The sequence below is a fragment of the Canis lupus genome, chromosome 20 (genome assembly GCF_011100685.1).
Source record: "Canis lupus familiaris isolate Mischka breed German Shepherd chromosome 20, alternate assembly UU_Cfam_GSD_1.0, whole genome shotgun sequence".
Classification (NCBI taxonomy): domain Eukaryota; kingdom Metazoa; phylum Chordata; class Mammalia; order Carnivora; family Canidae; genus Canis; species Canis lupus.
Window position 1 is genome coordinate 52,672,558 of NC_049241.1, and position 18,107 is coordinate 52,690,664.

Genomic DNA, 18,107 nt, shown 5'->3' on the forward strand with positions numbered 1-18,107 from the left:
CTTTCTGCCCAGGCCAATGTAGCTTGAGGTGTGGGCAGGAGGAGAGTCCTGTAAATGCTTCACTTCAGGGCTCCAGACCACAGGCAGAGATCCTGTAGGGAGGGACAGAGAAGACTGGTCTGGATGTTTCCATCCAGGAAGCCCTTTGCCACATTGTCTCACCCTCTGGGTAAACACAGACTGCATCCAGCCCCACGGCTGGCAGCCCTGGGCCGGCTCTGTTGACCTTTGTTTGGTCTCTAACAACTTCCAGGCCTTGATTTGAACAACAGATAAACTCCCAACACGAAACCTGGTATTTCTCTGCCTTTTACCAGAGAATTAAATTCTTCACTTAAATTCTGTTTTTTTTTTTTTTGGGTTATGGTGTAGGTCTGGTCACTGGCATATCCAGGTGTGTGAGTTTCACATCCCAAGGAATGGCGTTCACCAGAACATTCTTCTTTATTTATTTATTTGAGAGAGACAGAGCACGAGTGGGGAGAGGGAGAAGCAGACTCCTCGTTGAGCAGGGAGCCTGACATGAGGCTCGATCCCAGGACCCCATGATCACAATCTGAGCCAAAATCAGCACTTAACTGACATCAGAACAGTCTTCCTGCTTAACTCAGCCTTGAAACGTCTTCGGTCCTGAAATCCTCCTGTGAATCGGAGGCCCCAGCACACAGCCTGAGTCCTCTCTTGATGTCACTCCAGCAAGGGCTGCTTCCTTACACTGCAGCACTGGGTGGGGAACGGGATGGGAGTCCCCCACACTAGCCCCCCCACCCCACCCACACACACACCCTGCTGGGCAGTGAGACCTCCAGGGGAAGGGCCTCAGTGGAGACCTGGGAGAAGGCAGCCAGGCACCTGGAGGCAGGTGGTTCACACGAGTGCCATTGTGGGATGTGGGAGGAGCAAAGCCAGGGTGCCCGGCCTAGAGTGGTAAGTCCTTTTGTCCATGTCCCTGCAGAGCTGGTGCAGACGGAGGCTCACCACGTACGGACACTCAAGATCATGCTGAAGGTCTACTCCAGGGCCCTGCAGGAGGAGTTGCAGTTCAGCAGCAAGGCCATCAGCCGCCTCTTCCCATGTGTGGACGAGCTGCTCGACATACACAGCCACTTCCTCTCTCGGCTGAAGGAGCGACGCCAGGAGTCCCTGGAGGAGGGCAGCGACCGCAACTACGTCATCCAGAAAATCGGGGACCTCCTGGTGCAGCAGGTGGGCACACCAGGACAGGCACAGGGCCTGGATGAGCCCCTGCCTCATCTCTGTTCCAGCCAGCAGTCCAAAGAACGCGGCCTCTGTTTATTGAGAGCCTGCAGAAGACAGTGGTCCTGGGCCTTTACAGGTGTGCACGTGGCTGCTGGAGACAGAGAGGCCTAAGTGCCAAACGCACTTGTGTAGACAGCGTCCGTCCACTGATGCATTCTGGGCTTTTTCTTTGGTCACTCGGCTGGGTTTTTTTTGTTTTGTGTTTTTCTGGTTTTGACCTCCATGTTTTGGGCTGTTAGAGGCAGTTCTGTGGTAAAGGGTGCCAACCCCAAATTGAGTTCTGAGTTGACCTCTGAGCCCAGGCCAAGGTGGACAGAAGGGACGCGTACCTCCTTGTCTGGCCGCGGAGTGCTTTAGGCATCCTGAGTCCTCTAACTAGAGTTCATTAGAAGAAGACCCCTTTTGCTTTTAAAATGTTTCTCACGTTCTCTGGCATAAATGTATTCCTCCTTCTTGGATTTCAGAGGTTTTACGGCACTGTGACATTGTAAAGCCCGTTATTGCCTTATGGTACCTTGTGATGAGACACCCCTTCTCACCCCCATACTGAAGCATTCCCCTGCTTGAGTACGTGTTAGACAAGAAAGTGGGGTACAAGTGAATTCGAGATGTAATTTAGTAGAGTCCACTGAGCCAGACAAGAGCGCTCCCAGGAGGTTTTCCTGCTCCCTTCTGGTAATGTCTCCGTTGTCTTTCTGCAGTTCTCTGGCGAAAATGGGGACAGAATGAAAGAAAAATATGGTGTCTTTTGTAGTGGCCACAATGAGGCGGTCAATCATTACAAGTTGCTGCTGCAGCAAAACAAGAAATTTCAAAGCTTGATCAAGGTAAAAAAAGGGGGAAGGGGATTTTTTTTTTTTTTTCTTAATTAAAAAATGGATCTTCTTTGCTATAGATTGTTTCCTGCAGGACTATAGACTCTGGGAGAGCTTAAGATGCTAAGATACCTGTTAGAAGTCAATGAGTTTCAAGTTTTTATTACCTTACTACCTACAAACTGGTTCAGAACCCGTCAGTGAAGTCCAGATGTCAAATAAAGCAAAGCACACCTAGGGCTTTGTCCTCGGCCATACCAGCAGGCCCTACTGCAGAACCTGCTGACCATCATTCCTGAGACTACCAAGGGGACACAGGTGTCATTTCAAGGGGCCGCCCTGCCCTAGGATCTGCCCCTCCAGAGCCACCCCTCTGCCTTCAGATGTTCCAGCTGATGCAGGCATAACTTACTCCAGACCTCTGTCCCTCCCTTGCCTCCTTTCCTCTCTGGTCTCCACTTGTCCTGGGAGGCCTGTGAAATGACCCACGCCTGCCTAAGGGTGTGCAGGTGCTCAAAGCCCAGAACTAACAACACAGCATCCGGCCTGAGTCTGCCAAGTTGGGCAAGGCCTCACCTCCTGCATCCTTGAAAATGCACCAAGGTGAAGGCCACTTAGCTGTCAGTGCGCATCCTGTAGCAGCTCTGTCACCTGCTGCTCGCTTGGTCCCCAAGGACTTTATTTATTTATTTATTTTTTGGTAAGATTTTATTTATCCAAGAAAGACACACAGAGGCAGAGACATAGGCAGAGGGAGAAGCAGGCTCCCTGCGGGGAGCCTGATGTGGGACTCAATCCCAGGACCCCGGGATCACGCCCTGAGCTAAAGGCAGACGGTCCACCACTGAGCCATCCAGGCATCCTGGTCCCTGGGGACTTTATCTTGAAGTGATAGCCGATAGCTAATGGTCTGGAGTTAAGAATGACAGGTTTTTAAATTCTGCTCCATTACAGTTGGAGTGGACAGACATAAAAGAGAAAGGGTCAGTTTGGGGGGTGGGCCCTGGAAGCTCACAAATCCCACAGCACCTTCTGGGCCTGCTCAGAAGTGGCTCTCACAATTGCTGGCATTCCTGGAGTGCATGAGTACAGAGGGGGCAGAGAAACAGACTGTGTGGAATGTTCTGGAGAAACCGTTCTCCACCCTGGCGGGAAACGGCTTCGGATGACTGCTTCTTGGGTTCTCAGCCAGAGGTGTGCAGCAGGGGCCAGCAGGGGGCTGACCCAGAGGCACAGGCCTGATGTAGTTCCAGAGGGTTCTGACAGCCATCAGTGAGGGCCTTCATGTGCGGATATGGGGGCGCGCATGGGTGTGTGCATGAGCCCACTGCATACAGCTTGCCGGGTGATTCCCTACCGCCCCCTGGCTGGCTCTGGTTTCTTCTTTTTTTCTTTTTAAGATTTTATTTATGTATTCATGATACGCACACAGAGAGAGGCAGAGACACAGGCAGAGGGAGAAGCAGGCTCCCTGCAGGGAGTCCAATGCGGGACCCGATCCTGGGACTCCAGGATCATGCCCTGGGCTGAAGGGAGATGCTCAACCACTGAGCCACCCAGGCGTCCCAGTTCTGGTTTCTTCTTAACAGGTTTTATGGGGGGCCCTTCTTTACAAGAGGGGAGGCTGCCTTTGTTTCTGTGGCCTTTCTGTATACAGCAGGCGAGCCTACTTTCAAGTGTTTAGTGAAATAGCAAAGAGAAGAGGTCCTGGTGAGCTGAAAAAGGAAGAAGCCCCAGCCAATTTGGCACGAGATGGGAATGCCAACAGGGCATTTTGTTTCCCATTTCATAGAAAATTGGCAACTTTTCCATCGTGAGGCGGCTTGGCGTGCAGGAGTGTATCCTTCTGGTCACTCAGCGCATAACCAAATACCCCGTGCTGGTGGAGCGCATCATTCAGAACACAGAAGGTAAAGTAGCTCTCCTCCCTGCCTTTGCCCATTGCTGCTTTGAGGGGCGATCTCTGTGTTTCTGCCCCATTTTAGCAGTGGATTGGATAAGCACCCCTCTATGCTCCATCCCTGCTTGTCTGGATTCATCGCAGCTCAGCAGTCATTAACTGAGCTCCCCTCATGCTGAATCCACTGTGCTGAGTGCTGGGGTTTCTGACCAAGAAAGATGGGGTGCCAGGTCTTATTTGCCCACTTTACCCTGCAGCCCCTGGCCCAGGCTGAGCCGAAAGAGGCCCTGGGTCATTATCTAGAGAGTAAATGAATTTTGATCCAGACAAGTACAGTGATGGCCTTCATGTCTGGAACCTGGGGGGTTGGGGGCAGAGGAAAGAGGGCAGCCCAGCCCAGCCCAGCCTAGAGTTCTCAGAGGCCAGGCCCTGACCACACCTGCCCACACCTCCCCCAGCTCCCGGAGATTTGGGCCCTGGGAGAATGAGCAAATTCTCCTGTATGGAAGCCACACTCTTGAGTTGAGAGGAGCCAGCTCTTGGTAATGGCAGGAGGAGGAGGGAGTCTTTTATGGAGAGCTGGCAGGCCTAGTCCCTTTACCAAGGAATGGCCCCAGGGCTATGCGGGGCCATGTGTGTCCCTTCAATTGCACCTTAGCTTCTGCATCCAGTGGAAGCTCCATCTTGGCAAAAACCGAAGGCCCAGCTGCTGCCTTTAGTTTGGAGAGGCATTTACATCTCAGGAGATCCAAGGTAGAAGGTGATTCTTGAAGGGTCCTCTGAGCATTGGCTTCAGGGCACAGACCTCATAGACCCCAGAGTGTGTGTCCACGTCTGCTGTGTCTGTGAAAGGGAGCAAAGGCACTAACTCTGCTGTGTGTGACAGCTGGCACAGAGGACTATAGAGACCTCACCCAGGCCCTGAACCTCATCAAGGACATCATCTCCCGAGTGGATGCCAAGGTCAGCGAGTGTGAGAAAGGCCAGCGCCTCCGGGAGATCGCAGGGAAGATGGACTTGAAGTCCTCCAGCAAGCTCAAGAACGGACTGACCTTCCGTAAGGAGGACATGCTGCAGCGGCAGCTTCATCTGGAGGGCACGCTGTGCTGGAAGACCACGTCGGGACGCTTGAAAGGTAAAGCCCTGTCCCTAGCCTCTGCAGGGGGGTCCTCAGACTCCTCCCCTACATGTAAGCCCTCTCAGATTAGTGGCACCATTCTGGACTGGGGCGGGGGGTGGGGGGCACCAGCTGACACAGCCACAGCAACCTGGCTGCTCCGGGGCCCAAGGGGGTTGTGCTCCGAGTCAGAATGAGACGGGCAGCCAGGGGTGTGGTAAGGATGAGATTGAGATAGTCGTACCAGCACTCCTGTCCTCAGGGCTTTGAGGTACCCACCAGGAGGGCCGCTAGATCCAGAGAGCACCCTGAGCCCTTGAAGAAACCTGAGGCATCAGGACACCCCAGGTTTGTCAGAAGCCTCAAAATTCTAAACAAGCAGCCGCTGAAGGGCCCCAGTGTGGTAGACACACCACTCAGACTGCTGGCCTCTGTGTCCCCAAGCATCCCACTCACTGCTCAGGGGGCCCTTTGAGGCCCACCTCCAAAATCCACGGTCTACTTCCAGACCAGAGAGCACTCGGGACTCAACCCTGAGCTTCCTGGCTCATTTCATGAACTTCTAGAAACATCCTGACCTGGCCGTTGACATCAGCATCTTTAAAGATCTTTAAGGGAGGGCGCCTGGGTGGCTCAGTGGTTAAGCATCTGCCTTTGGCTCAGGTTATGATCCCAGTTTAGGGATCGAGTCCCACATCAGGATCCCTGTGAGGAGCCTGCTTCTCTGCCTGTGTCTCTGCCTCTCTCTGTGTGTCTCTCATGAATAAATAAATAAAAACTTTTAAAAAAATAAATAAATAAAGATCTTTAGGGGAGCACTTGAGATGGCCAGTGACCATATATATGTTTGTCCGTACTTTGCACAGGCAAGCATCCCAGCAGACGATTTAGCGCCTCCTGTGTGCTGGACACTGAGGTGGGTGGTGGGAGACCCCTCCCCTCAGGGGGGTTCCAGTCAGTGGGCAGAAAGAGAGAAAATAAGGAAACAAATAGCAATTAGGGAAAGGTGCAGGATGCTTCAGAGGGAGCCAGCAGGCCACAGTCAAGGGAACTACGTAGGGAGAGGCTATCTGTTCTGGGTACTGGCGGCAGAGGCCACTCTGGAGAGAGGGGTGAGGCTTACGCTTGCCCAGATGCAGGTGCTCCGGTAGGACGTTCAGTTTAGGATTTGCACTTGTGTGCCAAAGCTCTGCTGTGAGAGCTCCTGCAGGGATGAGGCTCGCAGCTGGTGGCTCAGGCCCCAGCTGACCTGAGAACCAGAAGAACAGGGGGGCAATTGTCATTTGAGAAATCAGCAACAGAATCTCAAAGACCACACCTGCAGGTACCATGGCCCGGCAGCAGCGCAGGAACCTGCAAGACGAGACTCCAGCCTTTGATTTGTGCTAAATGTTGAAACGCAGGCAGTGATAGAAAGTAGTGAGGTAGACAGAAACCCGCAGGCGCCCGCAGGAGCATCGAGGGGGTGGGCTGAGTCGCCAGGACTGCACCCCCCAGGGCTGAAGCCTTTCCGGGACGTGTCCATGGCCGCCTGGCAGGACCCGTGTGGCCCTGCCACCCCATGAGACGTTTCCTTCTGTGCTTTCTCATTAGATGTTCTTGCTGTCCTGTTGACCGATGTGCTTTTGCTGCTACAAGAAAAGGATCAGAAATATGTCTTTGCGTCTGTGGTATGTATCCTGTCTCTGCAGACGAAGGGTCCCGCCCACCGTAGAGACCTTAGGGGCTGATTGTAAAGCTACCCTCACAGAAGGCGGCCAAGTGGAGGGGCGACTGGGGGTGGGGGGCACCTCCACAGCAAGACAGGCAAGCCATTAGAGACCACAGTGGCTGGAAAAGCACATCTGTGTCTTAACCCACCATCCCAGGTCCTCCCAGGGGCCAGAAGGTTCCAGACAAGGCAGGAATAGAATTTTCCTGTCTGGATGCCTAGGGAGGCTGGCTTCAGGGGCTTGTGCAAACATCCTGTCCTGTCTTTGCCTTCATGTTTCTGCAGCTCTTCCTCTCTCAGGGACTCCAGCTGACTCTATGTCCTGTCTCCCCTCCGGAGTCGGATATCAGTCATCCTGGATCACCCTTACGCCCTAATGACTTCATTTTACCTTAATCACCTCTGTAAAGGCCCCATCTTTAAGTAATCACATTTTGAGGTGCCAGGAGGGTTAGAGCTTTAACATAAGGACACAGTGAGCCCATCACAGGCACTTAGCGTCCATGTTACTGGGCTGTCAGAGCATCATCTCTCGTAGGATCACAGCAGAGTGGGAATACTGCTTGGCTCTGGCTGTTTGGGGCACAGAGTCAGTAGGAAGATTTATCTGTGATTATATACTACCTACCCTAGACCTTCCGAGTTTAGTACAGTGGCACGCATTACTGATTATAAAACTAGTTTTTAATCATGGTAAGCAATCCTATTAAAAGTATATGAGGATATAGGGGATCCCTGGGTGGCGCAGCGGTTTGGCGCCTGCCTTTGGCCCAGGGCGCGATCCTGGAGACCCGGGATCGAATCCCACATCAGGCTCCCAGTGCATGGAGCCTGCTTCTCCCTCTGTCTGTGTCTCTGCCTCTCTCTCTCTCTCTCTCTGTGACTATCATAAATAAATAAAAAAAAAATTAAAAAAAAAAAAAAAAAAAAAAAAAAAAAAAAAAAAAAAAAAAAGTATATGAGGATATCACCACAAAAGTGTCTTTTCCCCCGCCAGGTGGCAAATATCTCTGCTCTGAATTATTTGAAAACAAGTAGGACACGGACGTGCCCCCACCCCCCACCTCCTTCCCCTCAGGTTCTCGGTTCCCCAGCTGCTCAGATGCAGCAGGGTGAAAGGTGTCCTCCTCACCACACAGGACTCGAAGCGCCCGGTCATCTCGTTACAAAAGCTCATCGTGAGGGAAGTGGCCAACGAGGAGAAAGCCATGTTTCTGATCAGCGCCTCCCTGCAAGGCCCGGAGATGTACGAGATCTACACCAGCTCCAAAGAGGAGAGGAACACTTGGATGGCCCACATCAGAAGGGCTGTTGAGAGGTGAGAAGAGCCCGTATGTGCATTCCCTTCCCTGCCAGCCATCCTGCCCTTACCTTTGACAGTTGGCAGAATCAGCTGTGACCTTGAAGTACCTGAGAAAGTGCTGGAGGTCTCAGGTGGGGGGTTCAGAAAGTGACACCTGACACAGGGGCCCGACGCCCTGGTTGGAGCAGGTTGTGGCATCCTGTCTTTCCTCCTCAGGCCAGGGGACCCTCTACGGGCCCCAACCCCTGGTTCTGCATGATGCCTGGCGTCTGGTCCACCTGACAGGGGAAAGTGGTCCAGGCCTCATGCCCAGTCAGCCTGCTGCTCCCTCTCTTTATGCCTACTGGCTTCCTGAAGCCGCAGCCTGCCCAGAGCTCCCTCAATACTGTTTCAGTTCTGCAGGTGCCCTAGGAAATGAGCCATCCTCAGTCTCCTCCCCTACATCGTGGCCAGGCATGTAAGCCTGTGGACGCTTGGAGACAGGATAGATGCCAATGGCTGCCTTCCTCTTTTCCCTCTTTTCTCCTGCACCATTAACAAGCTGTCACCCCCAGGATGAGATGCTCTGAGCAGCTGGTTCTGCAGACAGCTGTCAGCGCCCGTCACAGAGGCCAGCCTGCCTGAGAAGCATTATTGCCCATTTGCCCCCTCTCCCCACAGTTGTCCGGACGAGGAGGAGGGGCCCTTCAGCGAGGCCGAAGAGGAGAAGAAGGGTCTGGAGGCTCGCGCCCTGAGACTGAGGGACTTCCAAGGTAAGGGGAGTCCGCCTGGACCTCCATGCCCACCACATGTCCTGCATATGGTGAGAAGAGTGCATGGCACCCTCCTTGTGCAACAGGCCCTGGGACCACCAGCAGCATCTCTGTCCTGCCCCATTGGGATTGACCACAGAGCAGATCCCCACCCAAGCCACCAGGTGTTTTGCTGGGGGCCCTGGCAGTGAGGCTTTGTCATGAGCTAGTGATCTTCTGGAGGGGGTGGCCCTCAGGGCCCCTGAGCCATCTCCAGATACTCTGGCTTTGCCCCACACCCTGCCCCTCCCTGGGTCCCTGTTCAAGAAAGATCCCACTCTGGGCGTCCCAGGTCACATACATAAAAACCCCAAGGGGAGGCAGAATAGCACAGGACCCCACAGCCTCCTTCTAGAGCCTGGCAGACCCAGACCAGCCCTGGCTTTGTGGCTGGGCACCTCAGCTTCCTCCTCCCTGTTTTAAGTTTTTTTTTTTTTAACTACCTTATTGAGATAGAATTCAGACACTCTGCAGTTCATCCATTAAAAGAGTACCATGCGGTGGCTTTTAGTATCTGTCATGAGATTGGGGCAACCATCACAATTTTAGACCATTTTCATCCCTCCAAAATGCATCTGCACCCTCATTAGCTGTCCCTGCCTGGTCCTTCCTCCCTTAGCCCTGGTCACCTCTGTTCTACTGTTGCTATGAATTTGCCTATTCTAGGGATCTTGTATAAATGGGAGTCTTGCGATATTTCTCCTTTTGTGTCTGACTTCGCTGTGCATGATGTTTCAAGATTTCAGGGTTCAGCCACGTTGCAGTGTGTGTCAGTTTCCTTCCTTTTTAAGGCTGGAAACGGTTCCATTGTAAGATGCACCACATGTGTTTATCCACTCTCCTCCTCGGTTCTAACAGATTCCTGTGAGATTTCAGTGAGGTCATTGCCAAGAACAATCCCTGGTACTCTGGTCTCAGTCAGCCTCCCTCGTCTCCCTCACTATACCTCAGTCATTTATTTTTAAATTAGGTAGCATTTAGGCAGTAAGTTACATAAAACTAGGTAGTATAAGTTTTATTTCTCTTTGTGGGGAGAGGTGTATGTTTGAAGGTATTCATTCAGTAATAGAAACATCCAAAAGAAAGGCGAGGAGGATTGACATCCCACTGACCCTGGAAGCACAGTGCCAAAGCAATGTTCATTCAGACTCTTTTTCCTGCCGGGTGGTATTAAAACACATGCCCTGTGTAGACACGTCTCCTTGGATGCCACAGTCCCCCACAGTATCTATCCCTCGCTCATTCCTGACAAGATCCTTACTGCATTAGAAATAGAATCTTCTTTATGGAGATCGCCTTTCCCATCTTGGATCAAAAGTTGATCTCATCCTTCACACCGGACCATTAGGGATGCTCACTAAAATCAGGAGCCGAGCCGGGCCACCCCCTCCCACAATGATCACCTGCACCCCGTGCGTTCCTCCAGGGTGATGAGGAGAGAAACAGAAGTAAGGTCATGATTGGAAGGGAAGGGACTGAATTGTGTTTTGCATGTGACATGATTATTTACCTAGAAAATCTGATAGAATCAACTAGAAAACTTTTGGAACCTGTGAGGGCACCCAGTAATCCAGCCAAATGTGATGTGTATACATGGGCATCCAACAGTGAGAAAGTTGCTGTTGCAGCAGCAGTAACGACAAAAAAGCATAAAACCAGAGATTTGTAGAGGTTTGGCCCAAATGCGTGAAGGATAAGATGATGAAGTCTTAAAAGATTCTCGCTTTGGCCCAAACTAATAGACTGGCCTGTTCTGATCCTTGGCACATACCCCGTGGTGTTTGGTTTTTATAATCGGGGCGAACCATCAGAAGACAGGGCCATGCCCTCACCTGCCCTACAGGATGTCGGACTAAGGGTGGGCTGCGGGTGGGAGCCAACCCTTGCCTCCCATCACTTTGCAGAGCGATTGAATGTGAAAGACCAGCAGATTGCACAGAGCCTTGGCGAGAAGCAGCAGATCTACCTGGAGATGGCGGAGATGAGTGGACTGGAAGACGTTGCACAGTCACGACTCCTCTTCCGAGGAGGGGATCCCTCCGAGACCATGCAAGGAGAACAGATCCTCAAATCAGCCATGAGTGAGAGTAAGGAGCCACACCTGGGGGCCCTCACTGGGCGCTGGCCACGGGGGTCCTGGTAGGTGGGGGGCTGTTCCAGGACAATATAAGACCTGGTGTGGCCAACTTGCCACCTTGTCTGGGATGCGCTCCTGGCTGATTGGGCAGGCGTGCTTCCAGGAGCAGCACTGACACCCCACCCCCTGGCATCAGCTATTGCCAGAAGGTCTTTAGACACCACCAGCCCCCGCCACCGACTTAAACCACCTTCTCCAGGGAGTTCCCTACATGTGAGGCAGCACGGTGCTAGGCCCCTGGGATCTGAAGTCAACCAAGACAGGTTCCCCACACTCAGGAGGTTCTCCTTTCTGAGAAGTGGTTCCCTGGTGACATCCCCAGAAATAAGCACACATCCACATTTAGGGGTCATTTCAGAGGGCTGCCCATACCCAGCTGAAAGAGGCTCCTGAGCACAGCAGCCACAGGAGGGCGCCGATGAGTCCATGGCCTGCCTGCCTGCCTGCCTGCTTCGTGGAGCCCCTGGGAGCCCCTAGTGGCCCCCACACAGCTGCTGAGCCAGCCCCACGTGAGGCCCAGTGGGTGTCAGGCCAGGCAGCCAGGCAGCCAGTACTCATTGGGTCCAGCAGGACGGTTGGCACCACTCTCAGTGGCAAACAAGAGAGACAGCTGCTGCCCTCCAGACCTTTCTTTCAGCGTCAGGGAACACAGATCAGAGGGGCTCCTTATGGACTCTGCTCCTGCGGTCTCCTTTCCTCCAGCCAAACTGACCTTCTTCCTCACATTTCTTAAGTGGCTATTGTTCTCAGCCTCCCCCCCCTCCAAGGGCCCTCTCGTTTCCTGCACCTTGGCTTGAAATATTCTCCCCACCTCCAAACACACTTTGTGTGACCTGTCCTGCCCTCAAAGGCCACTGTCCCGTAGCCTCCAACCAACTGTCTGCATGACTGTCGACACACAAGCACACACCTGAGTTCTTCACTAGGCCCCACGCATCCCTTGCCCCTCCCTCCTGCTGCCCCACCGGCCAGCCTCTCCTGCAGACACAGTTGGCATGTCCTGGTTGCAGGACCTGAAATAAGGGAATGCACAGGTCAGGGGGCTGAAGTCATATGTCAGGTAATTAGAAGACCATGACCAGCGCCCTATAGGCTTCTCAGGCCTAGGGCCTCATGCCTCCCACACCTGACACCCATGCCCTGGCTCCATGGGGTAACTCAGTTCCTCCCATCTCCTTCCACAGTCGAGGACATCCAGACCCTGATCTGCAGGCAGCTGGGCAGCGCCAATGGCCAGGCGGAAGACGCCGGAGGTTCCTCAGGCCTGCCCCGCAGGGCAGAGACCTTTGGGGGCTATGACACAGTGAGCAGCCCCAGCAAGAGTGAGTGGTGCCATAATCTACCTGGGGCTTCTCGGGGCCCCTCCAGAAGATGAGCAGCAGCAAGAGGTTGTGCAGTTTCTTGGAACACTCCCTTTGCAGAGCCAAGGCTTTGCTGCTGGGCGTCTCTGCTACTGCTTCCCCTCAACAAGTATTAACTCTCTAGTCAAGTTCTGGAATCTTCAGGGTACTGTCAGTCGTGCTCTGACGGCATCACACAGACCAGCCCCTCCGTCTCCTGCTGGTCTCTGTGTCTCAGATGCCACCATTGTGGCGCAGGTCCCAGGGGAGCAGACGGGTTTGGGGGGCCTGGTCTGGACCCCAGTGGGATGTGCAGCATCCTCACATGCCTGATTGGGCTTTTCAGATGGCATTTTGAAGAAGACCTGCAGCAGCGACCCCAGCCCCCGAGACTGGCAAGGCCCAGTGAGCAGCCCAGACTTGAAGCCCAGCAACACCTTGGGGGCCTCTGAGGAGGCCCCACCTGCAGTACGTTGCTTCCTTGGGATATTCCTTAGCCAAGCACAGAGTCAGCCCGGCCCCTTTTATAAAAGCATTGGCAAATGTGAACAGCCTTGGTTTGGGGCTGTCTAGTTTTGCCGTCTCCAGACGCATAGCGACAAGTGCCGTTCCACTGTGCCATGAAAGCATCTCCGCCCAGATGCACATGTGGGCGGGTGGACCTCCACGTTCCCTCCCACGGTCCCTGGGAATGGTACGTGGTACCCAGGAGGGAGGTGAGGCAGGGGCCAGACCTGGGCAGTAGCTATGGCTGCTTCAGCAGTCAAGGGGCACTTTGGGGACCGTGAGCACGGAGCCTGCACGTGTGTCCTCACGCCCACGATGCTGAAGCGCCTGGTGGCTCCCTCCAGTTCCACTCCGGGGGCCCACCCTTACTAGGCGCTAGGGCCAGAGCAGAGGTCAGGCTAGGGGCTGTGAGTGTGAGGCCCACTCCTGCTGCCCATTGTCTCCCCTGAGCCTGCGCACAAGCTTCACCCCCTGAGAGCTGTGGTCTGACCTCCCAGCCTCCCCACGGTGAGCCCAGAACAACTGCCTTCCCACCTCCTGGAAGGCTTCCGGTACCCTTGTTTTCCATACAGCAAGAGTCATCCAAGTCAAACGACCAGGCAGGACTCGGTGGCCAGAGGGGGTGTCTTGTTGATAATAAGCAGGTCCTTAGCTCTTTGTGTTTGACGCTGTTTTCTCTACAGGGCCCGGTGCCGGGTGCGGAGTGCGGCCCTCATCTGCCTGCTGTCCTGGAGTTGGAGGTAGGCTCGGGGCTTGTGCATCTCCCCAGGGGCCGGTATGCACACCCCTCACTGTTGTGCGCCAGGAGCCAGCATCTCTATCCCTCTCCACAGCTCGTCCAGCGGATCCAGACCCTGTCCCAGCTGCTCCTCAGCCTCCAGGTACGGGAGCCTGCGACCATACCCTTCTTTTCTCGCTTGAGGTTGAGATCTGGGGAAGGGCAAGCCTCGTCCTAAAATAGGCCCCTGCCCCACCCTCTCCACTTGCAGGCAGTCATCGCCCAGCAGGACAGCTACGTGGAGATGCAGAGGGCCTCCATCCAGGAGCGTGAGAAGCAGCTCCGGCTGCAGTCCACGCGCGGGAACATGCTGCTGGAGCAGGAGCGTCAGCGCAACTTCGAGAAGCAGCGGGAGGAGCTGGCCGGCGTGCAGAAGCAGCAGGGCCGCCTGCGGCTGGAGCAGCAGCGCTGGGAGCGGGAGCGGGAGCGCCAGCAGCAGGAGCTGGACCTGGCCGCTGCCCGGCTGCAGCGGCGCGAGAATGAGTCACTGCAGCTGCAGGAGCAGCTCAGCCAGGAGCGCGAGAAGCTGGAGCAGCAGCGCCGGGCCTACCAGCACGACCTGGAGCGGCTGCGGGAGGCCCAGCGCGCCGTGGAGCGCGAGCGCGAGCAGCTGGAGCAGCAGCGGCGCCTCAAGAAGCAGAACACGGTGCCCGGGGCCCTGCCACCCGACTCGCTGGCAGAGGTGAGGCCTGGCCCGGCGCCCACCATGGGGGCGAGTACGCACGTGTGGCTGCGTGGAGCGTGGGCTGGGCCTGTGCTGGTGTACGTGACGTGCACATGCCTGAGTGTGACTGTGGTGTGCATGTCCGCGGTCAGTGGCAACTGCATGGGCCCAGCTCCACTCTACCCCCAAACAGAACCTCCCAGCCAAGAGGTTAGGTCGCACGAGTCCCCAGAGAGAGGAGGGGGTCGACGCAGTTGGGGGGGTGGGGTGCTGGGCACCGTGCAGATCGGAGGACAGTGACTTCAAGGGATGTGTCACCTGTTGCTCTTCCAGGCCCAACCCCCAAGCCACACTCCCAGCTTCAATGGGGAAGGGCTGGAAGGGCCCACCACCCTCGCCAAGGCGCCAGGGCCCCGGGTGAGCGTGCTGCTGTCCGGCTCGGGCCCCGAGTTCACGGAGCGCCCTGAGGTGGCCCGCCGGGACAGCGCCCCGACAGAGAGCCGGCCAGCCAAGAGCGACGTGCCCATCCAGCTGCTCAGCACCACCAACCAGATCCAGAGGCAGGCGGCCGTGCAGCAGCAGATCCCCACCAAGCTGGCGGCGTCCACCAAGGGCGGCAAGGACAAGGGCGGCAAGAGCAGGGGCTCCCAGCGCTCAGACAGCTCAGGTGAGCACCCTGCCCAAGGTGGGGAGCCTCAGGTGTCTGCCAGCCAGTCCCTACGGCCCTGGACTCACTGGGCCTCATGGGCAGTTTGTGAAACCAAAGCGGCTTTCTGTGAGGAAATCAAAATGGGACCGCAGGACCACCCTCTGGAGGGGGCGACAGGAGGAAACTGGGAGGCACGGCTGGGAACGCTGGGCTCCGTGGCAGAGGCCAGGCCTCTCCCCATGTGCATGGCTCTCATCCAAGCAGGAAAATTAAAAAGTCAGATTCCAGGTCTTGTTCCTTCCTTGGCTCCCAAACGGGGATTGGGGGCAAGGGAACATCTTGGCAGTTCAGAAAGAGCAGCCTGGATTCCTCAGGGACAGCCGAGGCAACCAGTAACGCTCCCCATTGACCTCGCCCCCCGTGCCGATTCTAGCACCCAGGTCTCTACCGTGTCCTCGGTCCACAGAGGGGACACTGAGACCCTTGCGTAGAGCACCCTGCGGTGAGAGGGCTTCCTCACATGCTGCCAGGATGCGGGCTCTGGGTGAGGGGAGCCAGCCCTGGAATGTTCCCTGAGGAGCTGGGCTTGTGTCCCAGGACCACCAGGACTTCGAGGATCGAGGATCAGGGGGCGGGGGCGGGGCTCTGGTCTGGTGTCATCGTCTCTGGGGCGTCACGTCTGAGTGGGTGTGTGTCCCCTGGCATGGGTGCTTGTGGGAAGTGTCAAGGGGTGGCGGGGGGAAGCCCCTGGCCAAAATGGGGGCTGCTCATGCACCCCAAACAAGAGCAGCCACCCCAGGCCGGCCCTCCCTCCCTCAGCCTCGTTTGACCTGAAGCAGCAGCTGCTTCTCAGCAAGCTCATGGGCAAGGACGAGAACGCGTCTCGGAACCGCCGCTCACTGAGCCCCGTCCTGCTCAGCAGCCACAGCAGTGTGGCCCCCCCAGGTGAGCGCAGCCCCCCGGGCAGCAGGGACCCTGTGGTGCCCGGCGGCTGCTGACAACCACAACTCTCTCTTCCAGACCCCTGCTGCCCAGCCCCACCCGACGTCCCCGCCGAGGGCTGCTCCCTCAAGCCTGGGGGGGGCCCTGTGCCCCCCTCCCCCTTGCCACTGCCCACCACCCCGCTCAGCAAGGAAGAAAGCAGCAAGGAAGACGTCATCTTCTTCTAGAGGGGTGTGGCTCAAAGGACAGACCCCTCCCTGTACTGCTCTCTGGGCACAGCCCAGTTGTCCCTCTCATCCCGAGCAAACCACCACCACCGACCGCCTGGCTGGGGCCAAGGCCAGGGCCAGGGCTGGCCCGTCGTCTCGAGGCTCTTTCTGTAGGATTAGCAGTGGTGCCTGGGTAACTTTCTAAGCCTCTTTTTTTTTTTTTAACACAAAAACGAAAGTTTTTAATGGAAGGTTGAACCAGAGCTAACCCAAGGAGCTGTGTCTGGTCGTAGCACCCGTGTGGGTAGGGAGAGATGGACTCCATCCGTTTTCCAAGGTAGTGACAGACAGTGGTGTCTCCGCAAGTGGCCTGATGACCGGCCAGACCCCAGTCTGAGGAGGAGGTCCTGGCCCTGGGCCAGGCTCCAGAGCCACCCGGGGCCGCTGGAGCATGTCATTAGGGCCCCAGAAGGGGCTGGGTGGTGTCAGCAGAATCCGCTTCCAAAGCAGACTCACCTGTGTCCGCCTGAACCTCACGGCCAGGGCATGAGCTCAGAGAAGCGGTGGCACACGACCCGCCTGGGAACACGAGGCCATGGGGCGGGGCGTATGAAGAGGACGGCCAGTGGCACAGTAGACAGGTTCTGTGGGTTCTGGAAGGGACAGACCCTAACCCATTTTATTGTGACAGAGGTTTGTGAAACCTGCTGTTGCCAAACTTGGTGCTTTCCAAAGGCACCTCACCACGTTGGCATGATTCTGTGGGGTTCAAGAGCGTTAGGCAGGGCCAGCACGCACCTGAGGGTCCCGGCCTGAGGCAGAGGGTCCTCAGCCCCCATGAGATGGGCTGATTTTCCTGGGGCTGCAGGGAGGAGGTCCCCAGGGCAGGTGTCCCTCCTGGATGGTCTGGTGCTGGGTCGAGGAGCAGAGCGGTGGAGCCACCATGTTGTGGCTGATAAGAGGGAGATGCCCGAGGGGTCACAGATGGCCTGGAGGCCTCCGATGGCTGTGGGTGCCTCGTGTCCAGTGAGCGACGCTAGCTTACTGTCAGCGTCCCCTCGAGGGCCAGGGGCCGCCGGTGCAGCCGCACAGCTCTGGGTGTTGGGGACTGTGTCGGGTGTCTAGAGCCGGCCGATGGGTCAGATCCACGCCTCAGCTCTGGAGGCACTCCAGCGCGGGGCGGGGCGGGGCGGGGGAGTGGGGATACTCCAGCCTTTGCACCCCAGGCTCCCCCGCTGAGCCCAGAGCCCAGTCCATCCCAAAGCGTTGGTGGGAGGACTGGGGGCCCTCGCTGACCAGGGCCAGGGGCATCGGCCACAAGGAACTGAAAGCAGTTCGGAAGCTTCCCAAGCCCGGCCCCTCCCCTCCCCTGCCCTCCGCTCTGTCCTGGGGGGCTGCGGCATCCACGCATCCTCGGGGAGCCAGGAGAGGTGTCCCCCCTCGGTCCTGTGATGCGTCAGAGCTCATCTGTGCCATGTCTAGAATCAGTGTTTGTGTTTTTGTACCGGCACGTATCCGAGCACTTTAGCAAAGTGGACATTAAGTTCCTGTCCTGTTGTGAAGAGAACATTCCTGGGCCCTCGTGCCGGGTGATTTCACCGCCACGCGCCCCTGTCTGCGGGCTCCAGTCTGACCCTCCGAGACGCCACGATTCCCCAGACGATTGCGAGTCCGAGGAATTTCTGCTTGGCCATGTGGCAGGAATGGGGGCGTCCCACTCGGGGCCCCGCAGCGCGGCCGTGTTGACCCATCTCTCGCCCGTGCGAGGTCACTCCTGAGTAGAGCCCAATTTTATTTGTCTGGTTGGTGGTTGAGCAGATAATCCTATTTCTGTGGAACCTGTGCACGTCTTTAATTGTGACCATAATCTTAGTCCACCCGACAATTATTTTTACGATGATTGCAGCATTTCCTTGCCGTGGGGTCTTTCAGAACCGCCTTAGAACTTAAGATCTGATTTCAGCAATAAAAACGTCGAAGATGA

At 56.1% G+C, this 18,107-nt stretch overlaps 1 protein-coding gene across 5 annotated transcripts in view; it reads left to right on the forward strand.

Moving 5' to 3' along the window:
- Nucleotides 1-18,107, forward strand: part of ARHGEF18 (Rho/Rac guanine nucleotide exchange factor 18) — an 85,934-nt gene extending 67,827 nt beyond the window's left edge. For all 5 annotated transcript variants that reach the window (XM_038567395.1, XM_038567394.1, XM_038567396.1 and 2 more), the window contains 16 exons: nt 956-1,206; nt 1,962-2,087; nt 3,868-3,985; nt 4,862-5,110; nt 6,686-6,762; nt 7,943-8,121; nt 8,767-8,858; nt 10,802-10,984; nt 12,219-12,356; nt 12,721-12,842; nt 13,565-13,621; nt 13,715-13,762; nt 13,871-14,341; nt 14,657-14,990; nt 15,792-15,917; nt 15,993-18,107. In XM_038567395.1, coding sequence (XP_038423323.1) covers nt 956-1,206; nt 1,962-2,087; nt 3,868-3,985; nt 4,862-5,110; nt 6,686-6,762; nt 7,943-8,121; nt 8,767-8,858; nt 10,802-10,984; nt 12,219-12,356; nt 12,721-12,842; nt 13,565-13,621; nt 13,715-13,762; nt 13,871-14,341; nt 14,657-14,990; nt 15,792-15,917; nt 15,993-16,141 — 2,720 coding nt within the window. In that variant the 3' untranslated portion in view covers nt 16,142-18,107. The remainder of the gene's footprint in view (nt 1-955; nt 1,207-1,961; nt 2,088-3,867; nt 3,986-4,861; nt 5,111-6,685; nt 6,763-7,942; nt 8,122-8,766; nt 8,859-10,801; nt 10,985-12,218; nt 12,357-12,720; nt 12,843-13,564; nt 13,622-13,714; nt 13,763-13,870; nt 14,342-14,656; nt 14,991-15,791; nt 15,918-15,992) is intronic.